Genomic DNA, 26,519 nt, shown 5'->3' with positions numbered 1-26,519 from the left:
GTAAGGCAGACTGATTTGGTTCGGTTTCCTTTTACATATTCTTACTCTCGGTCTCACAAAAAAAAAAATTTACTTGCCAATGTATTTAAATCATTTATTATTAATCTAAAAAAATTATTAATCATCTATTAAACTTAATTATAGCCATTAATTATTCAAAAATATTTCACCATTTCGTTTTTATTTATTTTTGATCTTATTTTTCAAAAACCTCAATTTTAACAGATTTTTAATTTTTTTTTGAATTTGAAAAAAGATTTAAACATACTCTTTAATTACTTTATGTTTGAAATTTTTTATAACAAAAATGCAAATTAAAAAAATATAAAATAAAATAAAAAGCATATTTAAATTTTTTGCCGCTTCAATTTAACAAATGACTATATTTGAAATTAAAAATTAAAAAATGAGTTAAAATTGAAAATTTAAAAAATGAAAGTCATAGATAAAAAAAAGCCAAAAATATAAAATATTAATAAACGGTTAAGCTTAAAAAAATAATCTAAAAAATAACTCTTTAAAGATTTGAAACACCTAATTAAATATTACTCGAATATACTTATAATATTTTCACTGGATTCTAATATATATACTCCATACTCCAAGAAGATATGTAGGGAGTATTAAATTAAATTAGCATCATAGAGAAGAATAAAGAAATAAACAAAATAAAAGATTTGGTTTGACGCAAGGAAACTTCCAAACCCTGTTGACCCATCTGTAGTACTACTTCTTGGCTGTTGCAGATTATTCAAATTTACAGGTGGTGGGTGACCACTTATCATCACGATTTCAAATACTTGCTCTACAAGCAATCATTCACTACGGCTATGTATATAATGTTCGAATCATTTGCGTAGTGGAATTATATTTTAAGTGCACAAAAGCTGTACTCCAAATCTTTAAAAAACACTCTGTCGTTTCAACTACTACCAATTATTCTTGTTTGGTACGCAAGTAAATCTTTCTCAGTAGATCTTTTTCAGCTATGAATTTTGCTTATTTGCTGCTTTTTTAATTACTATTTAATGGGTTCTTCATAAAGTGGAGGTTTGGTTTACTGCTTGTTCAGTTGACTATTTTTTTTTTAGGTTTTTTTAGGATCTTTTTCAGATTGTGAGAAAAATATCCCGTCCTTTTTTAAAGCATTTTAGTTGCAGACTTGCTCAACAAATATATTACTAACACGTATATTTAATAATAATAATATGTGTTTGAGTTGAGTTTGTTATTGAATCTTTCAGTTTAATTTGCTGTTTTTGTTAGGTAGTTGTAAGTTCTAACCGACTTTCTAGAAATTTATGAATGTTTTAGAGGTCCAAATTCTTTTATTTCCACCTTTTTCTCTGTTTTGATTAAACTATTAGAAAATTAATTTATAAATTGTTAGTTGGGTTGAATATTTACTTTTAAATCAAACTTTCTATTTATTCACCTTTTTGTTGCTTAATGGCTACTTCAGTTGAGTACAAGAAAAAGATGTTTACTGAATCCCCTAATCTATCTAGACATTAAGTTTTGTTTGTTTATTCCATTTGGTGGGTTTGGATCTTTGATTAATAAAGTTTATTACTGTCTCATTTTATTTTATATGATGTGCTGATTTCATTCATTTTTTTGTTTGTGTTCTGCAGAAATAGTATTAATCTCGAGCTATTGATAATCAGATTAGTAGTACTATTATGGGCGACGAGAATGGCCTAAATGGCGTGACGAATACGCATGAAGCAAGCACATCAAATAGCCATGAAGAGGGGGAAGAGAAGAAATCTAATGGACAAGAGATGCAAGAGACAGAGAAGAGCAAAGGAGATGAAAAAACTAAGTCGGTTCCGTTTCGAAAGCTTTTCTCGTTTGCGGATTCGAGAGATGTTATTTTGATGATTGTTGGCACAATTTCTGCTATTGGAAATGGTTTAGCTATGCCTCTTATGGCTATTGTTCTTGGTGATACCATCGATGCATTCGGTCAAACCCAAACGAAAGAAGTGGTTGATGTAGTTTCTAAGGTAAATTATCTAAATCAGAACAATCTTATAATTTAGATGGTATTTTTGCATTTGATTTGTGAAAATGGTACTAATTTGTTGGTTTGATGAATTTCAGGTGTCTCTAAAATTTGTCTACTTGGGGATAGGTGCAGCAATTGCATCACTTCTCCGTAAGTAAATATACTCATAATTCATAAGGTTTATCTGATATACTGAGATTATGTAGTTTATAAATTGAAAAATCCTGTTTTTTGTGTTGCAGAGGTGGCTTGCTGGATGGTCACCGGAGAGAGACAGGCGGCAAGAATAAGGGCTTTGTATCTGAAAACCATTTTGAGACAAGATATTGCTTTCTTTGATAAGGAAACAAACACTGGAGAGGTTATCGGTAGAATGTCTGGTGACACGGTTCTTATACAAGATGCTATGGGAGAGAAGGTATTGAAATCTATTTGAGTAATTAGAATTCCTATAGATTGATAATATCATACTGAGTCTATTACTACTTGCATGACTTACCTTGGCAAATTGTTGCTAAATGTGCTTAATCTATTAATTGTAATGTTTTCGTTTCCGTTATATACTATTGCAACTGTTTTGAAACGGGAATTAGGATGAGGTTGCTGCTGCTACATTATGCAGTAGTGTAGTATGCTTATGCATCCCTGCTATATATAATATTATCTACTTAAATGCAGGTTGGGAAGGCAATACAGCTCGTAGCAACATTTGTCGGAGGTTTTGTTATAGCATTTATCAAAGGGTGGTTACTTACCTTGGTTATGTTATCAGCTATTCCTCTGCTAGTGGTAGCTGGTGCAGTGATGTCGATCGCTATTGCTAAGATGGCATCTCGCGGTCAAAATGCTTATGCGAAAGCAGCAACTGTGGTCGAGCAGACTATTGGCTCAATCAGAACTGTAAGTTTACGTCATAGATTCCTGTGAAAATGTATAGTTATTGTTTTGAAGAGTATGCTTATTGTCTTTACATTTTGTACCAGGTTGCATCTTTTACTGGGGAGAAACAAGCAATAAGTAATTACAAGAAGTTTCTTGTTACTGCATACAACTCAGGTGTTAGTGAAGGCACTGCTTCTGGATTAGGTCTTGGAGTGCTAATGATGGTCATATTCTGTACTTATTCCTTGGCAATATGGTTTGGTGGAAAGATGATACTCGAAAAGGGATATACAGGAGGCGACGTGCTCAATGTGATTGTTGCTGTGTTGATCGGTTCTATGTAAGTCCCGTTATGGAATAAATACGTGCGCACACACACGATAGCACATTCTTTGATGCTTTTCTATAACATTTTGTGGTGTTTCAGGTCCCTCGGACAGGCATCTCCGAGCATGAGTGCATTTGCTGCTGGGCAAGCTGCAGCTTATAAAATGTTTGAGACTATCAATAGAAAGCCAGAGATAGATGCTTCTGACACAAGGGGAAAGGTCTTGGATGACATCCGCGGAGATATCGAGTTGAGGGATGTATATTTCAATTATCCAGCCAGACCAGAAGAACAAATATTTAGTGGATTTTCTCTGACAATACCAAGTGGAATAACTGCGGCATTGGTCGGACAAAGTGGAAGCGGAAAATCAACAGTGATCAGTCTGATAGAGAGGTTTTATGATCCACTAGCTGGTGAAGTACTAATAGATGGAATCAATCTGAAAGAGTTTCAGCTAAAGTGGATCAGGGAGAAAATTGGACTTGTCAGTCAAGAACCTGTGTTGTTCACAGCCAGCATTAGGGATAATATTGCATACGGAAAAGATGGAGCAACCACCGAGGAGATAAGAGCTGCAGCTGAACTTGCCAATGCGGCTAAATTCATCGATAAACTGCCTCATGTAAGTGGTTTTCTATTAAATTTTATGACGTTGTGGTGTACAGTTTTTGGTTCATTTAATTTGAAACTTGGTTTATATTTGCATCCAGGGATTAGACACCATGGCTGGCGAGCATGGAACTCAGCTATCTGGTGGCCAGAAACAAAGAATTGCAATTGCAAGAGCAATCCTAAAAGATCCACGCATTTTACTTTTAGATGAAGCTACGAGTGCACTTGACGCAGAATCTGAAAGGGTAGTTCAGGAGGCCCTAGACAGGATAATGGTCAATCGAACTACTGTTATTGTTGCTCATCGTCTAAGTACAATTAGAAATGCAGATGTGATTGCTGTCATTCATCGCGGAAAGTTAGTTGAAAAAGGTTCACACTCAGAGCTACTCATGGATCCTGAAGGAGCATACTCTCAGCTTATACGCTTACAAGAAGTAAACAAGGATACAGAACAAGCAGCAGAGGACCATAAAAGAAGCCTTTCTGCTGAATCATTTCGACAGTTGAGCCTAAAGAAATCACTCCGTCGATCCATCAGTCGAGGATCATCTGGAGCAGGAAATAGCAGTCGCCATTCATTCTCCGTCTCTTTTGGTTTACCCACAGGAATTAATGTCGCTGAAAACCTGCAGACAGAAGACGAAGGTTCTTCATCAGAAGAAAAAGCTCCAGAGGTTCCATTAAGTCGCCTTGCTTCTCTCAACAAGCCTGAGATTCCAGTGCTAATATTTGGATCTATAGCTGCATGTGCCAATGGTGTCATATTTCCTATCTATGGTATACTACTCTCTAAAGTGATCAAAACATTTTATGAACCACCTCATGAATTAAGGCAGGATTCAAAGTTCTGGGCACTCATATTTATGGTACTTGGCGTGGCAAGTTTTGTGGTGATACCATTACAGTTTTACTTCTTTGCTGTGGCCGGCAGCAAGTTGATCCAGAGAATACGAACTCTTTGTTTTGAGAAGGTGGTTCGTATGGAGGTTGGTTGGTTTGATGAGCCTGAGCACTCAAGTGGCGCTATCGGTGCTAGACTTTCAGCTGATGCAGCAACAGTGCGTGCTTTGGTTGGAGATTCACTAGCTCAGATGGTTCAAAATCTTGCATCAGCAGTAGCAGGTGTGGTTATTGCCTTCACAGCAAGTTGGCAATTGGCCTTCATTATTCTTGCACTAATTCCTCTCATTGGAGTCACCGGTTATGTTCAAGTAAAGTTCATGCAAGGATTCAGTGCAGATGCAAAGGTGTGCATTTTATTCTCTGTCTTGCAAACATCACCAATATATTTAATTTGTTTATCATTCTTATTGATTCGGTGAGATTTGCCAAATTAATCGTTGCAGATGATGTACGAGGATGCAAGCCAAGTTGCAACTGACGCGGTTGGAAACATAAGAACAGTTGCTTCATTCTGTGCAGAAGAGAAAGTTATGGATCTATACAAAAAGAAGTGTGAAGGCCCTCTCAAGGCAGGAATCAGGCAAGGTGTCATAAGCGGAACGGGATTTGGAATATCTTTCTTCCTGCTGTTTTCTGTATATGCAACAAGTTTCTATGCAGGAGCTCAACTCGTCAAGCATGGGAAAACATCATTCGCTGATGTTTTTCAAGTGAGCATTTATGCTTCTTTCTCAAGTTTTTTCCAGGAAAATATTCTAAATAGTAGAGGCTCTAAACAATGTTTCAATGATACTGATCTATCTTTTTTGGTTTGCAGGTATTCTTTGCTTTAACTATGGCTGCCATGGGAATTTCACAATCAAGCTCCTTAGCTCCTGATTCCTCCAAGGCCAAGAGTGCTGTTGCTTCCATATTTTCAATCATAGACCGGGATTCAAAGATAGATCCAAGTGACGAGTCAGGAACGACAATAGAGAATGTGAGAGGAGAAATCGAGCTTCGTCACATAAGCTTTGTTTATCCATCCAGGCCGGATATTCAAATTTTCCGAGACCTGAACTTGGCAATTCACTCTGGAAAGGTAATATTCCCTTATTCTTTTCCTATTTATTACAAACAGTTATTTACATATAACAAAAATGAATGTGGATCTTTTCTTCTTACAGTCTGTGGCTCTAGTTGGAGAAAGTGGAAGTGGAAAATCAACTGTCATTGCATTGTTGCAAAGATTTTATAATCCTGACTCAGGACATATAACTCTAGATGGAATTGAAATTCAAAAACTCCAACTCAAGTGGCTGAGGCAGCAGATGGGGCTTGTGAGCCAAGAGCCAGTTCTGTTTAACGACACTATCCGAGCCAACATTGCATACGGAAAGGACGGGGATGCGACTGAGACAGAAATCTTAGCTTCATCACAACTAGCCAATGCACACAAGTTTATTAGCGGTTTACAGCAGGTCAGCATAGTATCCAATCAAAATCATAATGTTTTTGGCATATTCCTTTATTAACGTTGCTATGATGCGTATGCAGGGGTACGATACTGTGGTAGGAGAGCGAGGAGTTCAATTGTCAGGCGGACAGAAACAAAGGGTAGCCATAGCTCGTGCTGTAATAAAAAGTCCGAAAATACTACTGCTAGACGAGGCTACCAGCGCGTTAGATGCAGAGTCTGAGAGAGTGGTTCAGGATGCATTAGACCGAGTGATGGTGAGCCGAACTACAGTTGTAGTAGCTCATCGGTTATCGACAATTAAAAACGCAGATGTTATAGCAGTAGTTAAAAATGGGGTGATTGTAGAGAAGGGAAAGCATGAAAGTTTGATCAATATCAAAGATGGGTTTTATGCTTCTTTAATTGCCCTTCATACAAATGCCTCAACTGCATGAGTTATATATATGGAAAATGTATTTCCTACTGTAAAATTTTGTAATTCAGATTGAAAAAATGAATACCTTCATTACTTTTCTGACTCTTTCTAAACTCTCAATGTTCAATAGCATTGTATTTTAAAATTTGGATGCCATAAGTATTTTACAGTTTGCATACAGCAAGGTATTCTTTTAGAATATTCATAAAAAGGACATCATGTTTATAAAACAGCCTAATGCCTTCCTTATTACGTTTCATGTTTCAATTGTACCCCAAAGTATCAAATTTACTTCTTTTTTTCATTTGAAAAAAATTCAATAAAGTTCTCCATATTTAACATATATTCTAAACAGCCTTTAATGTTATAAATAACACAAAAAATTATTCTTCCTCACAAATTCAAATTCAAATAATAATAATAATTTTTAAATATAATATAATTTATTAATGCCACTATCTTTTTATGAGTATTTCCAAATACTACAACCGCATCCGACCACAATCTAGCCCTCCTCCGATTTCAGAACCGTCCACCTCCAAATCGCAACCGGTTTGTCTTCCCCGTGGGGTAGATGTTCGTCTTGCCCATGGGGAAGACGGACCCAGATCCAGGTACGTCTTCCATGGGGAAGACAAGCGGATTCCGGGTCGGAGGTGGGCGGTTGTGAGGTCGGAGGTGGACGGTTGCGAGTGATCAAAGACGTTTTAATGCCGGGATGAGTTTGAAGGTTTTTTTTTATTTTTTATAAAATTTAAAAAATTAATTATGTATGTATTAAATTTATTTAGATTTAGTTTAATTACTTAGGTATTTACATCAATTTTAATTCGATTATGATTTTTAGTTAGTTTTCAAAAATGAAAGATTTATTTGTATTTTTTCAAATGAAAAAAAATATAATTTTATCCTTAAACTTAGTTATTTGAATGATTTCATCCTTATCAGTAAAAAATGTTTCAAATTGAATATTTAAGGTACAATTGAAAAATGAAATGCGAAATGAGATAAAATTGGTTATTGTAGACACCTATTTTCCGGACAGGTAAAAGTGATAAGGGATTGAAGCGTTCAATGATGATTTTCAGAGAAAATCGTCCGAGTAACGAGCTATTGATTTGTTTGCTGGAATCCAAGCAGACGTTATTAGTGCTCATCAGTGGACTTAGATGATTAAAAACGTAATTAGCCGCGAATAGCTCATAAAAATCCAAAGAAATTGTAGTCTAAGCTCGAAAATTGGACTAATTACAATGTATTAGAAGTTTATGTGCCAATTTACAAATTTTACGGACTAAAATTGACCATAACCTAACCCGTAGCGTCCTAGAAGCCATTTTAATACTTTCGGACACCAAAACTAACTTTTAGCACCCCTTTACTTAGTCACCATTAATTATTACGAATTTTGTAAATAATTTACATAATAATGTACATATTTAACATAATTACCTAATATAATAATATATATATATATATATATATATATATATATATATATATATAGGGTTGATGTTATAAAAATTCACCAACTTTACACGTTTTCTCATTTTAATCACGTAGTTTAAATTTTCTCATTTTCATGCACGAACTAGCACTTTTTCTCAAATTCATGCACGGTGCTGAGGTGTCACGGTTCCATTGGTTAATTCACAGAGGTGGAGGTCATTTTAAAACATTGAATGAGTGCCACCTCAGCACCATGCATGAATTTAAAAAAAAAATGGTAGTTTGTGCATGAAAATGAGAGAATTTAAACTACGTAATTAAAATGAGAAAACGTGTAAAATTCGTGATTTTTTTTGACATTAATCCATAAATATAAATATATTACCCAGTATAATAATCACTTAACATTATCGGCCAAATGCTATAAAATGGCCAAACCTTTGAAGAAGAAGTTTCACAGAAGTTCAAACTTTTTAATATTATCCAATTTGTCCTAAAATACATAATTTCGTTTCAATTTGTCCAAAACTCAATTGGCACATGCTTGTGCTTAAGTGGCGGTAATGTGGTGTGACACATAATATGCTACCATATCTATTAGTAGGTTAAAAGTCCATTTAAGTTCTTACTTTATAAGAAAAATGTACACCCTTAAAATTTAAATCATTTCAACTTAATGTTTTTTTTTCCAAATTTTAAAAGATATTCTAAATAATCAATGTTATAATTAAAATTAATTTTTAAAAATAAATTAATTTTTAATTTTTTTTAAATAATTAAAATTCGTTTGTTTTTTTCGACCGTTCCACCTCTAACACCATTTTTCGGCCGGCTCCCCGTTATGCGCTAAATGTTTTTAATTTTTTTTTTTCGAAAAGCGGAGTGGCTGCTCCTCCTCTTTCAAGGAGCAACTCCTCCCCTGAGGAGCTGCTGCTCCAAAAAACGAGGAATAGATCTGCTCCTCCACGAGGAAGAGCCTCCTCGAAAAAAAATTAAAAAAAATATTATCGAAAAAAAATTTGTATGCGACGGGGTTGGGATGATAATTTAATTATTTTTAATTTATATATTTTATTTGTTAATAGATAAAATAAATGAAAAAGAGGGTGAAAATGTTTAAAAAAATTCATATCACAAAATTGGTAAATATTTTACAAATTAAGTTGAAATGATTTAAAATTTGAGGGTGTAAATATTTTTAAAAAAAAATCTAAGAATTTATTTGGATCTTTTACCTTGCATTCGTCAAGATAGCATACGTGTGACATGCCTCGTCAGCGCCACGTAGGTGCCACATATGCAAAGTCAATTGAAAATTGAGAGTTGGACAAAATCGAAACGAAATCATACATTTTAGGATAAATTTGATAAAATTGAAAGGTTTGAACTTTTATAAAACTTTCTTCAAAGATTACAACATTTGGCCATATATATATTTCAGAAAAATTATTGCACACAACCGTTGCGCCATGTCATTCGTGCAACAAACCAATTGTGCGTTAGCCATGTGGAAAATTGAATGATAAAAAAAATAAGTAATAATTAAAAGATTCCCTATCGCAAATGCTCATTGGCTTGATGTAAAAATGACGTGGCGCAACGGTTGTATGGGATAAACACTCTATATTCTAACTAACATAATACACTACTTTTTTTCAATTCAGATACATTACCTTTTTAATAATAATTAACTTAATAATGTACCTATTTCAATAATAATATACCTTTTTCCAATAAACTAACATAATAACTTAGATATTTTACCTATTTTTGATAATTAACGTAATTTTAAATAATTAATAACTTTTTTTTGACAATCGAATAATCTTTCATTAATAATAATGAGCAATTACAGATGTAAGAATTTAGAAAGAGTATAACTGTTTCTTATGACCTGACAAAGAACAAGATGTAAATCTAAATTCGCAGATCGCCTTACAAAATAAAATCAAAATTACATAACTGCTCTACCAAAGTAAGATCCAATCATTCTCTATCTAACAGAAAACTTACAAACTCTTAAAAAAATAATCAAATCTTTTATAAAAAAAGTACAACAAAATTTTCATAAAGAAAGATAATCGCTGTAAAATAGTTATAAAAAATACTAATATAACCTATAACTAGGGCTGTGCAAAAACCGAACCAAACCGAACCGTTTCACCGAACCGAACCGAAATTACAATTGCGGTTCGGTTTTTTGGTGACTATGGTTTGGTTCGGTTTGTAATTAGGTAAAAGTTTGGTGTTTGGTTTTCGGTTCGGTTTGAGCATTTTAAAAACCGAAAAACCGAACAATTAAATAAAAATAAAAAAGATATATAAATATATGTAAATTTATATTTTTTTGGTTTAATATTTTAATTATAGTTGATATATAAGTTAATAAACTTCATACAACATATAATTATGCTAATAACTATATAAAAATATTTATTAGACACTTATTATTTAATATTAGAATTTATTTTATGATAAAAAAATTAAAAAAATGGAGAAAGTAAAAAATTTCGGTTTTTCACCGAACCGAACCGAACCAAACCAAACTTTTCGGTTCGGTTTGGTGTAAGCCAAAATTAAAATTCGGTCCGGTTCGGTTTGTGATTTTTACCAAACTTCGGTGTTCGGTTTGTTCGGTTTGGTGACCGAACCGACCGAACTAACCGAACGCACAGCCCTACCTATAACGATTTCATCTTCAATCTTGAAAAGGTCTTGATCTATTTCTGATTCTTGATTTGTATTTATATTGAAATTGATGCGCCTCGTCGATAGATTTACCAACAAAAATAAAAAGGCCTAATTATTTAAAAAAAACTCACGTTGTAACATCTATTCGTTTATACCCTGACCTAGGAAAAAGTTCATTTGCACCTTTTTTTTTTCCATTTCCGTCTTTACCCTAAAGAGCTAATTTGACCTCTTTTCATTTGGAAAAATATTCAAAATTATCCTTTATATTTATCCTATATTCTAATTAAACATTAATATTATTAATAATTTATAATGTTTTCATCCTTTAATTAATTTAATTGTTAAAAAATTAAATTTTAGAGTAGAGATGAAAACAAAAAATCAAAAAAGGGTATAAATGAACTTTTTTCTACGTGAGGGTATAACGAAAAAATATTATAAGATGGGTTTTTTTTAAGTAATTGGGCCAAATAAAAAATATAAAAAGGAGTCGGTCATTTATTTTATTCTAAAGCAATTAAAAAAAAATGGCTACCGCCAACGGCAAAAATAAACCATTGATGGCAGGCGAAGCGAAAAATAAAAGAAGAACTTTTGACGGCTAGGGTTTTCTATTTGAGAGAAAGGGGAGAGAATTAGTAACTTATATATGATCCGCGATCGACTAGTAATCAAGTTATAGCGAACCCGAGATGAAAACCACAGTCAGAGGCAGACCGAAGGGGATACATCTACCAAACGAAACCCGGGTAGTAGGGAGTACAGATGGGTCGTGGCTGTGGCCGTGCTAGGTCATCCCAAGGTTGGGGTTACACCGCTCCTGCATCAGGTAAAGTTTTATATAATAATATTATTAATATACTTACTTATAATATATTTATATTTTTATATATAATAATATTGTTAATATATTTTTTTGCAGATTCTATCCCGAATGCGCACCTTATTCCGAAAATTATTTTATCGTCATTACAGATTATGTTGATGTGATTGGGGACAACAACTGTGGGTTCCATGTTGTGACTGATTATGTATACGGTTATTAAAATTACTAGCAATTGACAAGAGAAAACATTGCAAACGAATTAGTAGGCCACCTGTGCCAGGTACGGGTGTCTTTGCACTGATGGGATCGACCATGCCATCAGTTGTATTAGGTGGGAAGGGGGTTCATGTACTAGTGAAAATTGGTTTTATGTAGTGGATGACTTGTTCCCTATTGCCACCCTTTTCAATGCAGCTGTAATTTTTATACAAGGCGGGAGTAGGTTAGAGTGTCGTTGGGGTTCTGAACTGTTCTGCCTTTACCTGCATCTGAGCTCCACACGCGGCCATTGAGAGAGATGGTCATCCTACATTTAGATAGTTACACTCACTTTGTTCGTTTAAATTAGGTAGCAGTCCCACCTATTGTCACGGCGTGGGAAAGATATCGTGATCATACAGTTGCGACTTGGGATAGACTATATGATAATAGGAGACGACAATAGGATAGATTGTCAAATACGTCTGTTTTAGTTAATTCAGAGCTTATTATTGTGGCCTATTATTACATGTATTTATAGTTTTGTTATATACTTTATGTAGACTGTATTTTATTTTTCTCTTAATGATCAGAAATGAAATTAATAGCAGTTATCATCTATTAATAGAATCAATAACAATTATCATTTATTTTGATTCAGGATTTATTATTATGTGCATTATTTTTATGTATGTTGTTTTTATGTATGTTATAGCAGTGTTTTCAAACCCGGACCGGACCGGCCGGTTCAACCGGTTAGACCGGGAACCGGAGGTCAGTCCGGTTCAATTGTTGTTTAATACCCGGATTTCCGGTTCAACCAGTTTGAACCGGGAAAACCCGCAAAAACCGGAAGCCCGTCGGACCGGAAAACCCTTTATACCCGGCCGGTTTGCTATAAACCTAAACAAAAATAATGATTCAGATGACAGTGGTTGGAAGGATGTGGTTTGGTCAGTCTTGTTGCTCGGCTGTGATTTGGAAGATCAAATTCAAAGAAATATAACATAATGCTTATTTTTTAGTTTATGTATAAACCTTATTAAGATCTGATATAAGTAAAAGCTTTAATTTGGTTTATGTAAAAGTTGTAAATTGATGTTGAGAAAGATGGTTGTGGCGGCTGGAGTTCTAAGAATTTGAGAAAAAATATAGGAGTAGGTAGGTTTAGGTGGAGGTCAGGTAATAGGTCATCTATTGGGCCAGGCTTCTATGGTTGTGTATTTCAGATTTGTTTTTGAAAATCTGTAAGTAATTCTCCAAGTCTTATAGAAGAAAATCATATAATTCCATTTTGTTTAAATTTCAGATTTGCTTTCATATGTATTATACTTTATGCAAATATTGTTATTTTTTTTCAGATAAACGGTTAAACCAACGGTTGAACCGGTTGAACCGGTTGAACCTTGAACCGGTAGACACACCGGTTCCATCACCGGTCCGGGTTTTAAAACATTGTGTTATAGTTATCCAAATTACAAAGTAGAGAACAAACTCCAAAATATGTAATACAAAATACATAACAAAAAACATAATATTTAACATAGTACAATAAAAAAAAATATAATACATAACAGAGTATAAAATACAACAATCTTAATCAGCCAACCGCCACTCTTCCATGGCTTGCTTCAACTCAGAGGCATGCTCAGCTGTCAGCTGCTCCAACTCCACAATGCCATCTACCCTGCAATGCTCACTATGCTGCGCAATAATCGTACTGACACCGGCGATATATTTCTGGCTCAAGCTAGTCATACGAGTAACCCACTATAAAACGAAAAATAGTTGAGTTAAATAATTAAATATATATGTTATTTACTAAGTTAAAAAAACTCACATAATCATTGTTGGAACGAGAAGGACGACTTCGTGGAGCTGCTACATCAATGTTAAGAAGTCGAGGATGCGAATATCGGGCATACCACTCCATGTACTGTGGAACACATGCTCCAGGAATAACAGTCACTCGTTCGAAGCACGTGAAAGGAAGTATGTAACTGTAAGGAAAAGTACGCCAACTGTCACTCGCAACAACGTCAGGCATCTCCACCGCGTACTTAAGCGATCTCCACGACCTGACAGCCTTCATGGGCCGTAAAATAGGAGGCGGTATGTTCTGCACATAACCGAGCTGACGCAAAACCCTGCTAGGCATGTATGGCTCTAAAATGTCCCTGTGCCGTATCCAACCAATGTATGCAGTCCTCTGAACAGTGATAGCAGGGTCGACACCAAAAGGCAGCCACGCCACCTGCTCAATATACAATAAGAAACAATAAATTAGTAGAACAACAACTAAATAATTAAATTTATTAAATTAAATTTACGTACCTCATCCGCAGTTAGCTGGTCTATACGGACACGCAACGCCTGAAGCCGGCTATCCGCGTTCTCTGTAACTGATACGCTCCAACTGCAAGCTCGAGGAATCTCGACACCGATAATCATCCGCTCTCGCTGAGGTCGAAAGCATGGAAAGTACTCATAAATCCATGTCTGGAGTAATGTCATGCATCCAGACAAACCATGACAATCTCCTCTGGAAGCCACTCCTAGCTGACGGTACAAGTACGCCAGTGTAGCGGAGCCCCACGAGTAAGAAGACGCATCTGTCAATCCATCTCTCACCTCCCAAAGGCATGCCGGTCTAATTCTGTGTCCACTCTTATCAACAAACAAGGTGCAGCCTAGAGTTAGCCAAATCCATGCTATGGCCTCAATCTCAGTTGTCCGACCCCGACTCCAACCGCACAAATTGATCACCGAGTCAATCAAAATCCCTCCCTGAGCCAAATGCTTCATTCCCTCATCTAATAGTCTCTCTGTACTAATACCTAAAATCTTTGCACAAGCAGCCTGGAGCTGAAGTCTATCAGGATCACCAGAAATTAAATCTCCCTCGACTGGTATATGGAGAATATGCCACACATCATGCAGCGTAATAGTCATCTCCCCGAACGGCAAGTGAAAGGAGCTAGTATCAGGCTGCCATCGCTCAACAAATGCAGATATAAGTGGAACATCTAAGTGAGCGAACATAGTATCCGGGAGATGTGCCAAACCAGTCTTGTCTATCATATGCCTAACCTCGTCTGAGGTACTCGTATACCACTCTTTCAGCTTCCTACAAGCTGTATGTCTATTCTGGCACTTCAGTATGCCTCTGTCCTCCCCTTTCCATATCCCCAAAGCAATATGTCCAAGAAAACTGGGAATCACACTGCCGTCATGAGGTCCACCTGGCACTGGCCCACTAACAGTCCAAACATCAGCAGCATCTGTTTCATGTCGTTTGCTCGAACCTGAAATTATGATTACAATAATTAATACAATTCTATACTTTTATCAATATTTTTAAATTAACACAATAAATGAATTATATTTACGTGATGACGATTCAGCAACAAACCGTCCATCTCTCCCCTGCCTCCGTCGAGAAACTATGAGGCGTCCTGACTCCTCCGAACTGTCCAGATCATCATCCATCAACATATCACTCCAAATCTCATCTATCCCACCAGGTCTCTCAACAGTACTAGTCTCTATCTGCTGTCTCTGGCGTCGTGCTGAGGCGTTCACACAACGAGATCGGCCGTGTCGAGGTCCCGACCCCTCAATATCCAGATCTAACTGTAGTTGTCAAACAGTCGGTAGATTTTTTTCTCTACCAGGTCCTCTACTCTGCAATTATCTGTTTAAAATAATATTAATTAAATTAAACTATTTAAATTAAACAAATAAAATTAAACTAAGTATAAACTAATTAAACCAAATAATATATCTAAACAAATTAATTTTATTTTAATAAACCCTAAACACTAAACCCTAAACCCTAAACTAATACTATTTAAAATTAATTTAATTAATTTTACTTTATTTAATTAATTTAATTAAAAAAAATATTTGGCGGCGGCCACGTTTCCAAACACCGCTGCCGCCTGTGTGGAACGTTTCCAAACACCGCTGCCGCCTGTGTGGAACGTTTCCGGAAAAGGTTCCCCTGGACCGACCCGTCCAGATCACGTCGGGCTAAAAAAATTCGGCAAGTTTTTCAAAAAACGATATAACAATAAAAAACGTAAAAACGAACACCTACCGGAGGTTCCCGTCCTCTATCTCGATTAGACTCCGACATTTTTACTCCAAATTGTTCTATATGTTCGTCGGGTTTGAGTGTGAGTTGAGAGGATTTGAATATGAGTTTTTGAATTTGGAAAAAGTTAAAGGGTATTTAGGTAAAAATAGGGGCGGTACCTAGTAATATAGGGGCAGCAAATAGTAGTCCACATATTAAAACAATTATTTAGATTAATCTATTAATTGTTATATAAATGTGGGTAGTGAGTGGACTGAAAATTCATGAAGCCTTATTTAGATTTGACATTATGTAACAAATATAAGCAGCTAAATAAAAATATGGAGATTCTAACAGATAAAAATAATTTTAACAAATCAAAGTAACTACACTATTAAAACTAAAAAAACTCAAGACCTGTTTAATTGAATATATCAAATGTGAATTAATAAGGAATAAACAAACACTCAGCTAGTGCTAACAAATCATAAACAACCTCAGACCCTAAGGATATGCCAAATACAGTGTAATGCTAACAAGCCACTTATTTGATTAACATTTAGAGTAAAAGGAGAAATTGATATGGAGACTCACAGTTTGCATGTTAAAGTGAAAACTATGGAACATTTAAGAACATCTCTAAGTCGGATTGATATCTTACCTATAAATTATTGATGTTTTACCATTCAAATGACAATCCAGAAGAAAAAGAAACAAAAATTCATTTAGAAAGTAGATGATATAATTTCAGTGCGAAGCCGAGGGCATCAGAACATAAATTGTCAACAAGTGAACTTACCTGAAGTTCAGAGATCAAGAGTAAACCATCATAATGTATTAAAAAGTAACAGCTTTATCAGCTTTAAAATTTTACAAATATTTTAATTCCTTTTCTGTGTACACCAATTTTCATATTCCAATTTAAAAAAAAAAAAAGAATAAACCTATAAAATGTTTCCAGAAAAGCAATTCTAGCTTATAGAGAAAAAATCAATTTTTCGTTTAGAAAGTAGATGAAATAATTTTAGTGCAAAGTCATGAGCATCAGTACCAAAATTGTCAACAAGTGAACTTACCTGAAGTTCAGAGATCAAGTGTAAACCATCATATGCACCGACTTTGCACAAACATTTAAATGTTATTAACTTTAAAACTTTACAAATTACCTTAATTCATTTCAGTATTCGCCAAGAATCAGAAAACCTGGTTAGACTGGGTTTGAATGCTTTTGATGATCTGAATGGGTTTGAACCGGTCAAACTGGTAAAAAAACCGGTTTAATATTAGAAAAATAAAAAAAAAGTCTTTTTTACACTGGTCGAACCAGCTGGTCGAGCCAAACAGTACTTCTAAAAAGAAGTGGCAAGTGTAGATTTACATAGAAACTATAGAAAAAATGGGGAAATTACTCTCTATACCTCATTTTTTTTGAAACTGTTGCAAAAATACCCCTTTTACCTCTCATTGGTACCAATAATCTACTAATAAACTACGGGAAAAGAATTTTTTGAAAAAATTAAAAAAAAAAGGGATATTTTTGAAAAAAGCCCAAAAAAATGTATTTACAACAACTATTTATGTTCTCATTTTGCTTACATGGACTTGATTCTTTTCTAAAACTTTTCTTGATGCAATTCTAGATGTAGTAATAATGTAACTGCAACAAATGTAGTAAAATAGCACTCACAAGCTCTTATTAAATCAAATGTAGTGAACAGCAGAGGCTAGGGTACATAGATTATAAAGCTCAAATCTTACTGAAACAAATCTACTAGCAAGGCCTGTAAATTAACAGTAGAAACAAATGCATACCCTATTTAACTAATTTGTGTTGAATAAAATTACTCACCTGATACTCAGTAGCAGCGCCAAGGCAGCAGCAAAACTCCAGCAAGAAGCAGTAACAGCGTTAAAACAAGACAAGAAGCGCGCCGGTGGCTAATCAGAAGCAACCCCGGTACAACCAAGCAGCGGTGGTGCAAGATCACAAGCAGGGCGGTGTTAGGGTTAGAAATTTATTTACGGCTCCTTTTGAACAAATAAATTCTTTGCAATTATGCAGTGGAGGGAAATTGGAATTTTTTTGATGGGAAAAGTCTAAAAGGGTCTCTAAGTTAATTAGAGTTAAATTATATTTAATTAGTATTTAAATATAAATTTATTAGAGTAAATTATAATTAATTAGAAACTCACTCTCCAATTAAGATGCCACATCAGTATAAGGGTGTATTTGTACCAGTTTTGACAAGTTCAGGGTAAAAGTGATCTGATTTCGCTAATTTGGACGTTTTTGATACTTTGTGCCGAGTTGAGGGGGTAAAGTGATCCTTTGTTCTTTAAACAAATAAAATAAAAGTGGACTTCACGGCTACTAATTGAGCCATCCAAATACACATCCGTTTAATAAATTAAAATACTAATACATACAAATTTGGTAAACGAACGGTAACATTATAGAACAATAAAATTTTTAAAAAAAAATATTTATTGATGATAACGATTAAAGTAATATAAATATTTCCTCAAAATTTGTAGAACACAGGAAATGAAATGTCGGGGTCAACCTGATCATTTAAATTAAAAAATAATATAAAAAATCTAGTTCAATCTTACCTTATAGTAGAGGCGTTTCATCAATTGGCACGGAGAATAGTGATTACTTGATAGTCCCTTTTTAAAAATATGTCCAAAAAATGCAAAACACTAATAAAAAAAATATTAGCAATCGTAATTTATAAATTAATATTTTTATATATTTAGAGTGAAGTAAATACATCCATAAAGTGTATGTATATATATATATATACATATATATATATATATATATATATACATATATATATATATATATATATATACATATATATATATATATGTTAATGTCACCATTTTGTATAACTTATTGCGTTTTTTTTCTTTTTCGATTTAAGCATAAATAATAAAATGTCTCACCTAATAGCACAACCTTTCATTATGTGCCATATATAATATAAATATTTAAAACGACGTCGTTTGGTTTACCTTTGCCAAAATCAAACACCAAACTTTCGTATTATTACAAATCCAACCAAACCGTATTTATTAAATAATCAAAATTAAAAAAAAGTTAAAATTTTGGTTCGATCCGGTGCTGGGTTTTTTTCCGGCTCGGTTCGGTTCCTCCTCATTGTTCATTACCTGAAATTTACACATTTCACCAAAATTATCAAGAAACTTTCGCAATTCAATATGAAAGTAATACACGATTGAATCACATTACATGCCTCACAATCTCGCGAAGATCAAAAGATTAGAATGTTTTACATGAATGGCACTGTTTTTGACAAGCGGAAATGGCTACCATTTCTTCCCCTCCTACATACTGGTAAGATAGTCAAGACTAGTTTCAATGATTTCGTATTCACAGGTGCTTTGTTTTAATTGAAACTGAGTTAGCTGAGTTCTGAAAATTAAATGAAAAAAATTAGCTCTCTTGACAAGCTGTTTGATGGCATTTTATTCTTTATTGGGTGCATGCAATTTTGTTATAATTATAATAAATATCTAATCTTTGGCAAGTGTGAATTTTGCTTGGCTGACCAAGTTATGTACTAGTTTTAGTTTTTGCACAGAAAATAATAAACAAAATGGACATTTTAGGAGTGTGATCGTGTTCTGCATTTTAAATGTTTGTTCTGTAAATTAATCTTGTTATTTGTAAGCAAGATAATGACTTTTCTATAGATTATTTTCGCCATCTCTCAGTAAGGGACGTTCGTTCTTTATTTTAATGTATATACAGAGTGGATTGATAGTAGTTAGGATTCTTCAAGTTCTATAAATGTTCAGCAGCTGCAAAATAAATAAGAACTCTCTTGAAGGGGTTTTTATGCTTCCTTAGTTGCCCTTCATACGAGTGCCTCAACTGCATGAGATTTGGCAGAAGTTCTGTGTTGCTCACTGAGTAAGCCAAAACTAATGTAACTATCTTTCCTTTCATTGAAATGACAAAACCAACTTTTTATTTCAGATAAATGCTTACTATTATGATATAAATGCATTCTCTTTTTATTGTTGAATTTCAAAACTCTAACTGAAGTGAATGAGCCATCAAATTCAGCTTGTGAGCCAATGTATCTGGCACGTCAGTTTTATCAATGAAATTTCCATCCATCAAGTTTCAACTTAATTTTATCAGTTTGAATAATTCAATTATCTTTGTATATTCTCCATGTGCTTCTAATATGAAATTTAATATTAAAGTGTTACTTCATTGATTAGCTGTTTGATTATGTTTGACTTTGACATCGATCTAATCTCTCTGGATAAATAAATAATTCTTCTTCCACCAAGTTATGTACTGAATAATTTTTTGTACTGAAAGGAATAAGCAACATGATGAGATTTTGGTTGACTAAGAGGATTCTCCACGTTTTTGGCCCATAGTTAGCTGATAGGTCATGTTAACAAGTAAGTAACTGCTCCATATGTTATTCTTGCTCTATAATACTACCATTAATGTAGTTTTTTGTTAATTTGTCTGCTGTTATGACTTATGACTCACTAATTACAGATTTGCTGGTCGAAATCGCTACTTGTTTATCATCTATAGCTTGCAAATTAGTACCATGCAAGATGAGGGAAATGGCTCGATAGCAAATGGGCAACCACAGGAGTTGGAAAAGAGCAAAGGAGATGAACAAAATAACTCAGTTCCATTTCACAAACTCTTTTCATTTGCAGATTCCAAAGATATAATTTTGATGATCATCGGCACAGTTGGTGCTGTAGGGAATGGGTTAAGTCTACCCTTGATGAATATTTTTCTTGGGGATACAATTGATGCTTTTGGACAAAACAAAGATGTTTTGCATGCTGTTTCCAAGGTAAATATGCTCATTATTTGGAATGTTTAGCCTTGATTCTATCTGATCTAACATGCAAAAAAATTCATGTTCCTGTGCAAAAAAATTTAGGTGTCTCTAAAATTTTTCTACCTGGGATTAGGAGCCGCGCTAGCCTCATTTCTGGGTAAGTAAATGCTCATATTTTCATTCCATTACAGAATTATAATTTGCTAATTGCTAAGCAGTTGAGAAATCTATGTATGTTGTTTTTTTTGTCTCAGAGGTGGCTTGTTGGATGGTCACAGGAGAGAGACAGGCTGCAAGAATAAGAGGTTTATATCTGAAAACTATATTAAGACAAGACATTGCTTTCTTTGATAAGGAAACAAACAGTGGAGAAGTCATCGGTAGAATGTCAGGTGATACAGTTCTTATTCAAGATGCTATGGGTGAAAAGGTACCACACGGCCTACGTTACTACTTTTTCACAAAATCTATGTTGCCTATGCATTCTGATAATGAAAAAGATTTGTCTACATATAATTCAGGTTGGAAAATTTATACAACATGTGTCCGCATTTATTGGAGGATTTGTAATAGCATTTGTCAAAGGATGGCTTCTTACTCTAGTCATGATATCCTCTCTTCCCTTGTTTGTTCTAGCTGGTGCAACCATGTCTATCATGATAGCTAGGACAGCATCCCGTGGGCAAACAGCTTATGCAAAAGCAGCTAACATAGTTGAACAAACTATTGTCTCAATCAGAACGGTATTTTTGGAATCTTTAAACGTGGCTGCATATGTATTTGGTGAGATTATAATCGTTGTTGAATTACTATGCAGGTTGCATCGTTTACTGGGGAAAAGCAAGCAATAAGTACTTACAAGAAGTTTCTTATTGCTGCTTACCACTCAGGTTGTCAGGAGGGATTAATAAGTGGAATGGGTCTTGGATTGCTTTCGTTTATCGTGTTCTCTAGTTACTCTTTGGCAATATGGTTTGGAGGAAAAATGATACTGGAAAAAGGATACACAGGTGGACAAGTGATTACTATAATCTTTGCTGTGCTGACAGGTGCCATGTGAGTTCCTCTGTGAGTCAGAAATTAATTCTTTGAAAAATCAACATTTGTTGACATTTTGCATTTGCGTGTGAATGCTTCAGGTCCCCAGGGCAGGCGTCGCCCTGCATGAGTGCATTTGTTGCTGGACAAGCTGCTGCTTATAAGATGTTTGAGACCATCGGTAGAGAGCCAGATATAGATGCTTATGACCCAAGTGGACATGTATTGGATGATATCCGTGGGGATATTGAATTAAGGGAAGTATATTTTAGTTATCCGGCGAGACCTGATGAGCAAATGTTCAGTGGATTCTGTCTTTCTATTCCAAGCGGCACGACTGCAGCTTTGGTTGGAGAAAGTGGAAGTGGGAAATCAACAGTTATCAGTCTAATAGAGAGATTTTATGATCCACAAGCTGGTGCAATTCTCATTGATGGCATCAACCTTAAAGAGTATCAACTTAAGTGGATTAGGGCAAAGATTGGACTTGTCAGCCAAGAACCTGTGTTATTTACATCCAGCATTAGGGATAATATTGCATATGGAAAAGATGGAGTCACCACTGGAGAAATTAAAGCTGCAGCTCAACTTGCTAATGCTTCTAAATTTATTGATAAATTGCCTCAGGTTCTAATCTGTTTGCTCATTAATCAAATTTCATACCATGCTGTCTTCATTTCTGGATCATTCATTTAATTTGCACGCAGGGTTTTAACACCATGGTTGGTGAGCATGGAACACTTCTCTCTGGCGGACAGAAGCAGAGAATTGCAATAGCCAGAGCAATTCTGAAAGATCCTAGAATCTTACTTTTGGATGAAGCTACTAGTGCACTTGATGCAGAATCTGAAAGAGTAGTTCAGGAAGCATTAGACAAAATTATGGTCAGTAGAACAACAGTTATTGTTGCTCATCGTCTTACTACCGTTAGAAATGCTGATGAAATTGCTGTCATTCACCGAGGAAAAGTGGTCGAAAAAGGTAAATTATGCTTTTATTTCAATTTCTATAGTTAATTATAATTTTAAATTCCCATCATCATCTTTGGTTAATTACTTGAAAAAGAATAGGATTATTTCTTTTCCCGGCTAAAGTGAATTATATGAATTTCTTATGTGATGTTGATACTCAATGTAACATTTTCATTAATCCATTAGGTTCACATTCAGAACTACTTGCGGATCCTGATGGAGCATACTCTCAGCTTATAAGGCTGCAAGAAGTAAATAAGGAATCCCAAAAAGCTATACATGCACATAAAAGATCAGAGATTTCTTTGGAGCAAGATTCTAGTCAAAAAATATCATTTCAACGTTCTATTTCACTGCAACAATCGATCTCATTGCATCAACCGATCTCATTGTATCGATCCATGAGTCAGGGATCATCAGGAGGAGAAAATAGCCATTTCCATCCCTTGTCAGTCCCTTTTGGTTTACCTACAAGTCTTAATGTGTCCGAAACTTCCATAGTAGAACAAGAAGTTTCTCCACAACAGAACCATTTTCCAGAAGTCCCACTCTACCGACTTGCATATCTCAACAAGCCTGAGATTCCAGTGCTTATAGCTGGTTCCATTGCGGCAATTATCATTGGTCTAACATTTCCTATGTTTGGTATACTGATTTCTAGAGTAATTAAAACATTTTTTGAACCACCTCATGAGTTGAGGAAAAATTCAAAATTCTGGGCCATCATCTTTATGATAATTGCCATTATTTCATCTTTGGCATGTATTGCACAATTATACTTTTTTGCCGTGGCTGGGTCTAAGTTAATTCAACGGATCAGATTAATATGCTTCGAGAAGGTGATTAATATGGAGGTTGGTTGGTTCGATGAGCCTGAGCACTCAACTGGTGCTCTTGGTGCAAGACTTTCGGCAGATGCAGCATCAGTGCGTGCCCTGGTCGGAGATTCACTAGCTCAGCTTGTTCTAAATATTACAGCCGCAGTAGCAGGTGTTGTCATCGCCTTCACTGCAAGCTGGCAACTGGCCTTAATTATTCTTGCGATAATTCCTCTCCTGGGAATCAATGGCTATGTTCAACTGAAGTTCATGAAAGGATTCAGCGCAGATGCAAAGGTATACAGTTAAGCTGGCAATTATATCTATTAAAGGTGCTTAGAAAGTTTTTATTTCAAATTATCAATCAAGAAATTAATATAAATGGATGTAGATGATGTACGAGGAAGCAAGCCAAGTTGCAAAAGATGCTGTTGGGAGTATTAGAACTGTCGCATCCTTCTGTGCAGAAGAGACGGTTATGCAGCTATATAAAAAGAAATGTGAAGGCCCTCTTAAGACAGGAATTAGGCAAGGGCTTATCAGTGGAGTAGGATTTGGAGTATCCTTCTTCTTGCTGTTTTCTGTTTATGCAACCAGTTTTTATGCAGGAGCTCAACTTGTCAAGAATGGGAAAACAACATTTTCAGACGTTTTTCAAGTGGGTGTATCATCTTTCTTAATTTCAAAGGTTTTAAATGAAAGAATCGCGAGGCTCCCAGAAACCTGCCAGGTTTTTTAATGTTTCATTTCTTACTTGCAGGTTTTCTTCGCCTTATCAATGGGTGCTATGGCCATTTCTCAATCAAGCACTTTTGCTCCAGATTCTTCCAAGGCAAAGAATGCTGCAGCTTCCATATTTTCAATTTTAGATAGAAAGTCACAGATTGATCCCAGCAATGAGTTAGGAATGACATTAGACAAGGTGAGCGGAGAAATTGAGCTTCATCATGTTAGCTTTAGGTATCCATGTAGACCCGAGATTCAGATTTTCCAGGACCTGAGCTTGACTATTCTTTCTGGCCAGGTAATTATTCCTATATGTTATATTATGTTTCACTGCAGGATAGGAAAATCAAATCATTCTTGTTTCATTTGGTCTTACAACTTAATCGCGGAATTTATTTTCAGACAGTGGCACTAGTTGGAGAAAGTGGAAGTGGAAAATCAACAGTCATCTCATTGTTACAAAGGTTTTATGATCCTGATTCGGGTCATATAAGTCTAGATGGAGTTGAAATTCAAAAGCTCCAACTGAAGTGGTTGAGGCAGCAGATGGGGCTTGTGAGCCAAGAACCAGTACTGTTTAACGATACAATCCGCGTCAACATTGCATATGGAAAGGATGGAAATGCAACAGAGGCAGAAGTCGTAGCTGCATCAGAATCGGCCAATGCACACAAGTTCATCAGTAGCTTACAACAGGTTTGAACATTATACATCAGTATGATCTGTAGCTTAAAACGGAAGTGTTTACTCTTAATGATATATTAAAATGCAAAATGCAGGGGTATGATACTGTTGTAGGAGAATGAGGAGTTCAATTGTCAGGTGGGCAGAAACAAAGGGTAGCTATAGCTCGTGCCGTAATAAAAAGTCCAAAGATACTGCTACTAGACGAGGCTACCAGCGCGTTAGATGCGGAGTCTGAGAGAGTGGTTCAAGATGCATTAGACCGAGTGATGGTGAACAAGACAACAGTTGTTATAGCTCATCGGTTATCTACAATCAAGAATGCAGATGTGGTTGTTGTGCTTAGAAATGGTGCAATTGTAGAGAAAGGAAAGCATGAGAATTTGATCAATATCAGTAATGGTTTCTATGCTTCTTTAGTGGCACTTCACACGAGTGCTCAAACTTTATGAGCTGTAATTTCTCTTTGGACGTTATTATACTTTTGGTGACAAATAAATTTATCAAAATGAGCTTCTTATTCTCTTGGTTCAAGAAAGTTGCCTGTAACCCGAATTATTCGAGTGAATTCAGGAGCTCAGATGGTTCAAGACCTTGCATCAGCAGTGGCAGCAGGTGTAGTCAATACCTTCACAGCAAGTTGTCAATTAGCTTTATCATTGTTGCACCAATTCCTGTCATCGATTTAGATAACTGATGACTCCTACGAGAGGAATCAAAGCAAGAATGTGTAATGCTAATTCACAAACTTGCATGGAAGGCGATAACCACACCTGCTGCTACCGCAGATGCAAGGTTTTGAATTATCCGAGCCGCGCACTGTGCTGCATCTGCTGAAACCCTAACTCCGATTGCGCCACTTAACATGAGTGCTCTAGCAGTGTTTGATATCCTAAACATTACTCATCTCAGTCATCTGTCTTATTTTCTTGAATTTTTTTAGAGCAAATTACTCTAAGACTCCCCATATTTGTTATAATTCATAGTTTGATGTCCCTTATTTGAAAATCAAACGATTTCGCACCTCATTTTTGATTTTGCAAACACTTACAACCTTTAGTTAAATATAGGTACCAAATCGTGAACGGAATGAAATGTGCGGTACTAAATCGTTTGAAAATGAGGTACCAAATCGTTAATATAATTGAAAGTGAGGTATCAAATCGTTAATAAAATTGAAAGTGAGGTACCAGATTGTTTAAAAATAAATATCAAATTATTATAACGGAACTAACAGAAGACTAATGTTGACGGAATCAAAATTGAGGTACCAAATCATTTGATTTTCAAACAAAGGATATCAAACTGTGAATTATGACAAACGTGAGGGGTATTAGAGTAATTTGTTCTTTTTTATTTTATAAAATACTCTGTTTTTTGTAATATTTGCAAAAAATATATGGGTAATAGATCTTATGAATACCTAAACTGCAGTTTTATTTTATCATGGTGACTAAATTTTATTTTATTTTAATTTTGTTTATAACATTTTATTTTATTTTTCATTTGATTCTTTCCGGCGAAAAATGATTAGGTGGTAGCATGAATTTTTCTTTTTATCTAAAAAT

At 35.0% G+C, this 26,519-nt stretch overlaps 3 protein-coding genes and 2 non-coding genes across 9 annotated transcripts; 2 read left to right on the top strand and 3 right to left on the bottom strand.

Moving 5' to 3' along the window:
• The first annotated feature begins 782 nt into the window (after positions 1-782).
• LOC126686255 (ABC transporter B family member 4-like) lies at positions 783-6,721 on the top strand. Of its 2 annotated transcripts, none has more exons than XM_050380299.2 (12): positions 783-949; positions 1,635-2,009; positions 2,107-2,161; positions 2,254-2,429; positions 2,690-2,911; positions 2,995-3,233; positions 3,321-3,846; positions 3,935-5,086; positions 5,186-5,452; positions 5,560-5,823; positions 5,909-6,202; positions 6,279-6,721. In XM_050380299.2, exons 2-12 carry the CDS (start codon positions 1,683-1,685, stop codon positions 6,633-6,635), a joined length of 3,879 nt encoding a protein of 1,292 aa, XP_050236256.1. In that variant the 5' UTR covers positions 783-949; positions 1,635-1,682; the 3' UTR covers positions 6,636-6,721. The 2 variants fall into 2 exon arrangements, with proteins under 2 accessions (XP_050236256.1, XP_050236257.1); XM_050380300.2 differs by lacking the exon at positions 783-949 and adding an exon at positions 1,387-1,538.
• A 6,564-nt stretch (positions 6,722-13,285) lies between these two features.
• Positions 13,286-17,937, bottom strand: LOC126686046 (protein MAIN-LIKE 1-like). 4 transcript variants are annotated; one of them, XM_050380062.2, is made up of 6 exons: positions 17,711-17,937; positions 17,028-17,121; positions 15,173-15,477; positions 14,118-15,088; positions 13,624-14,037; positions 13,286-13,553 (listed from the first exon to the last, which is right to left on the bottom strand). In XM_050380062.2, exons 3-6 carry the CDS (start codon positions 15,276-15,278, stop codon positions 13,380-13,382), a joined length of 1,665 nt encoding a protein of 554 aa, XP_050236019.1. In that variant the 5' UTR covers positions 15,279-15,477; positions 17,028-17,121; positions 17,711-17,937; the 3' UTR covers positions 13,286-13,379. The 4 variants fall into 4 exon arrangements, with proteins under 4 accessions (XP_050236019.1, XP_050236018.1, XP_050236020.1 ...); XM_050380061.2 differs by lacking the exon at positions 17,028-17,121; XM_050380063.2 differs by lacking the exon at positions 17,028-17,121 and having other exon boundaries at positions 15,173-15,467.
• On the bottom strand, positions 16,625-16,687 carry LOC126654215 (small nucleolar RNA snoR101). Its single transcript, XR_007632471.1, has one exon. It is a non-coding gene; the product is annotated as a small nucleolar RNA snoR101 (small nucleolar RNA).
• On the bottom strand, positions 16,902-16,964 carry LOC126654214 (small nucleolar RNA snoR101). The gene has a single exon (XR_007632470.1). It is a non-coding gene; the product is annotated as a small nucleolar RNA snoR101 (small nucleolar RNA).
• Positions 17,938-19,058: 1,121 nt separating the features above from the next.
• On the top strand, positions 19,059-25,474 carry LOC126686045 (ABC transporter B family member 11-like). Its single transcript, XM_050380060.2, has 14 exons — positions 19,059-19,225; positions 20,225-20,310; positions 20,414-20,726; positions 20,817-20,871; positions 20,969-21,144; positions 21,236-21,457; positions 21,532-21,770; positions 21,854-22,379; positions 22,460-22,733; positions 22,910-23,838; positions 23,933-24,199; positions 24,302-24,565; positions 24,670-24,963; positions 25,047-25,474. Exons 3-14 carry the CDS (start codon positions 20,469-20,471, stop codon positions 25,071-25,073), a joined length of 3,531 nt encoding a protein of 1,176 aa, XP_050236017.1. The 5' UTR covers positions 19,059-19,225; positions 20,225-20,310; positions 20,414-20,468; the 3' UTR covers positions 25,074-25,474.
• The last annotated feature ends 1,045 nt before the right edge of the window (positions 25,475-26,519 follow it).

Source organism: Mercurialis annua, linkage group LG6 (genome assembly GCF_937616625.2).
Source record: "Mercurialis annua linkage group LG6, ddMerAnnu1.2, whole genome shotgun sequence".
NCBI classification, from domain to species: Eukaryota; Viridiplantae; Streptophyta; class Magnoliopsida; order Malpighiales; family Euphorbiaceae; genus Mercurialis; species Mercurialis annua.
Note: the sequence above shows the minus strand (reverse complement) of the source record. Positions and strands in the feature narration are given on the sequence as shown.

Coding starts and splice junctions, on each gene's coding strand:
- LOC126686046 (XM_050380062.2), bottom strand. CDS start 15,278: ATGTTGATGGATGATGATCTGGACAGTTCGGAGGAGTCAGGACGCCTC. Junction 14,038..14,117: donor ACCAGCTAACTGCGGATGAG/GTACGTAAATTT, acceptor TATATTGAGCAG/GTGGCGTGGCTGCCTTTTGG. Junction 13,554..13,623: donor CTCGTTCCAACAATGATTAT/GTGAGTTTTTTT, acceptor TTCGTTTTATAG/TGGGTTACTCGTATGACTAG.
- LOC126686255 (XM_050380299.2), top strand. CDS start 1,683: ATGGGCGACGAGAATGGCCTAAATGGCGTGACGAATACGCATGAAGCA. Junction 2,430..2,689: donor AAGATGCTATGGGAGAGAAG/GTATTGAAATCT, acceptor ACTTAAATGCAG/GTTGGGAAGGCAATACAGCT. Junction 6,203..6,278: donor TTATTAGCGGTTTACAGCAG/GTCAGCATAGTA, acceptor ATGCGTATGCAG/GGGTACGATACTGTGGTAGG.
- LOC126686045 (XM_050380060.2), top strand. CDS start 20,469: ATGCAAGATGAGGGAAATGGCTCGATAGCAAATGGGCAACCACAGGAG. Junction 24,200..24,301: donor CATTTTCAGACGTTTTTCAA/GTGGGTGTATCA, acceptor TCTTACTTGCAG/GTTTTCTTCGCCTTATCAAT. Junction 24,964..25,046: donor TCATCAGTAGCTTACAACAG/GTTTGAACATTA, acceptor TGCAAAATGCAG/GGGTATGATACTGTTGTAGG.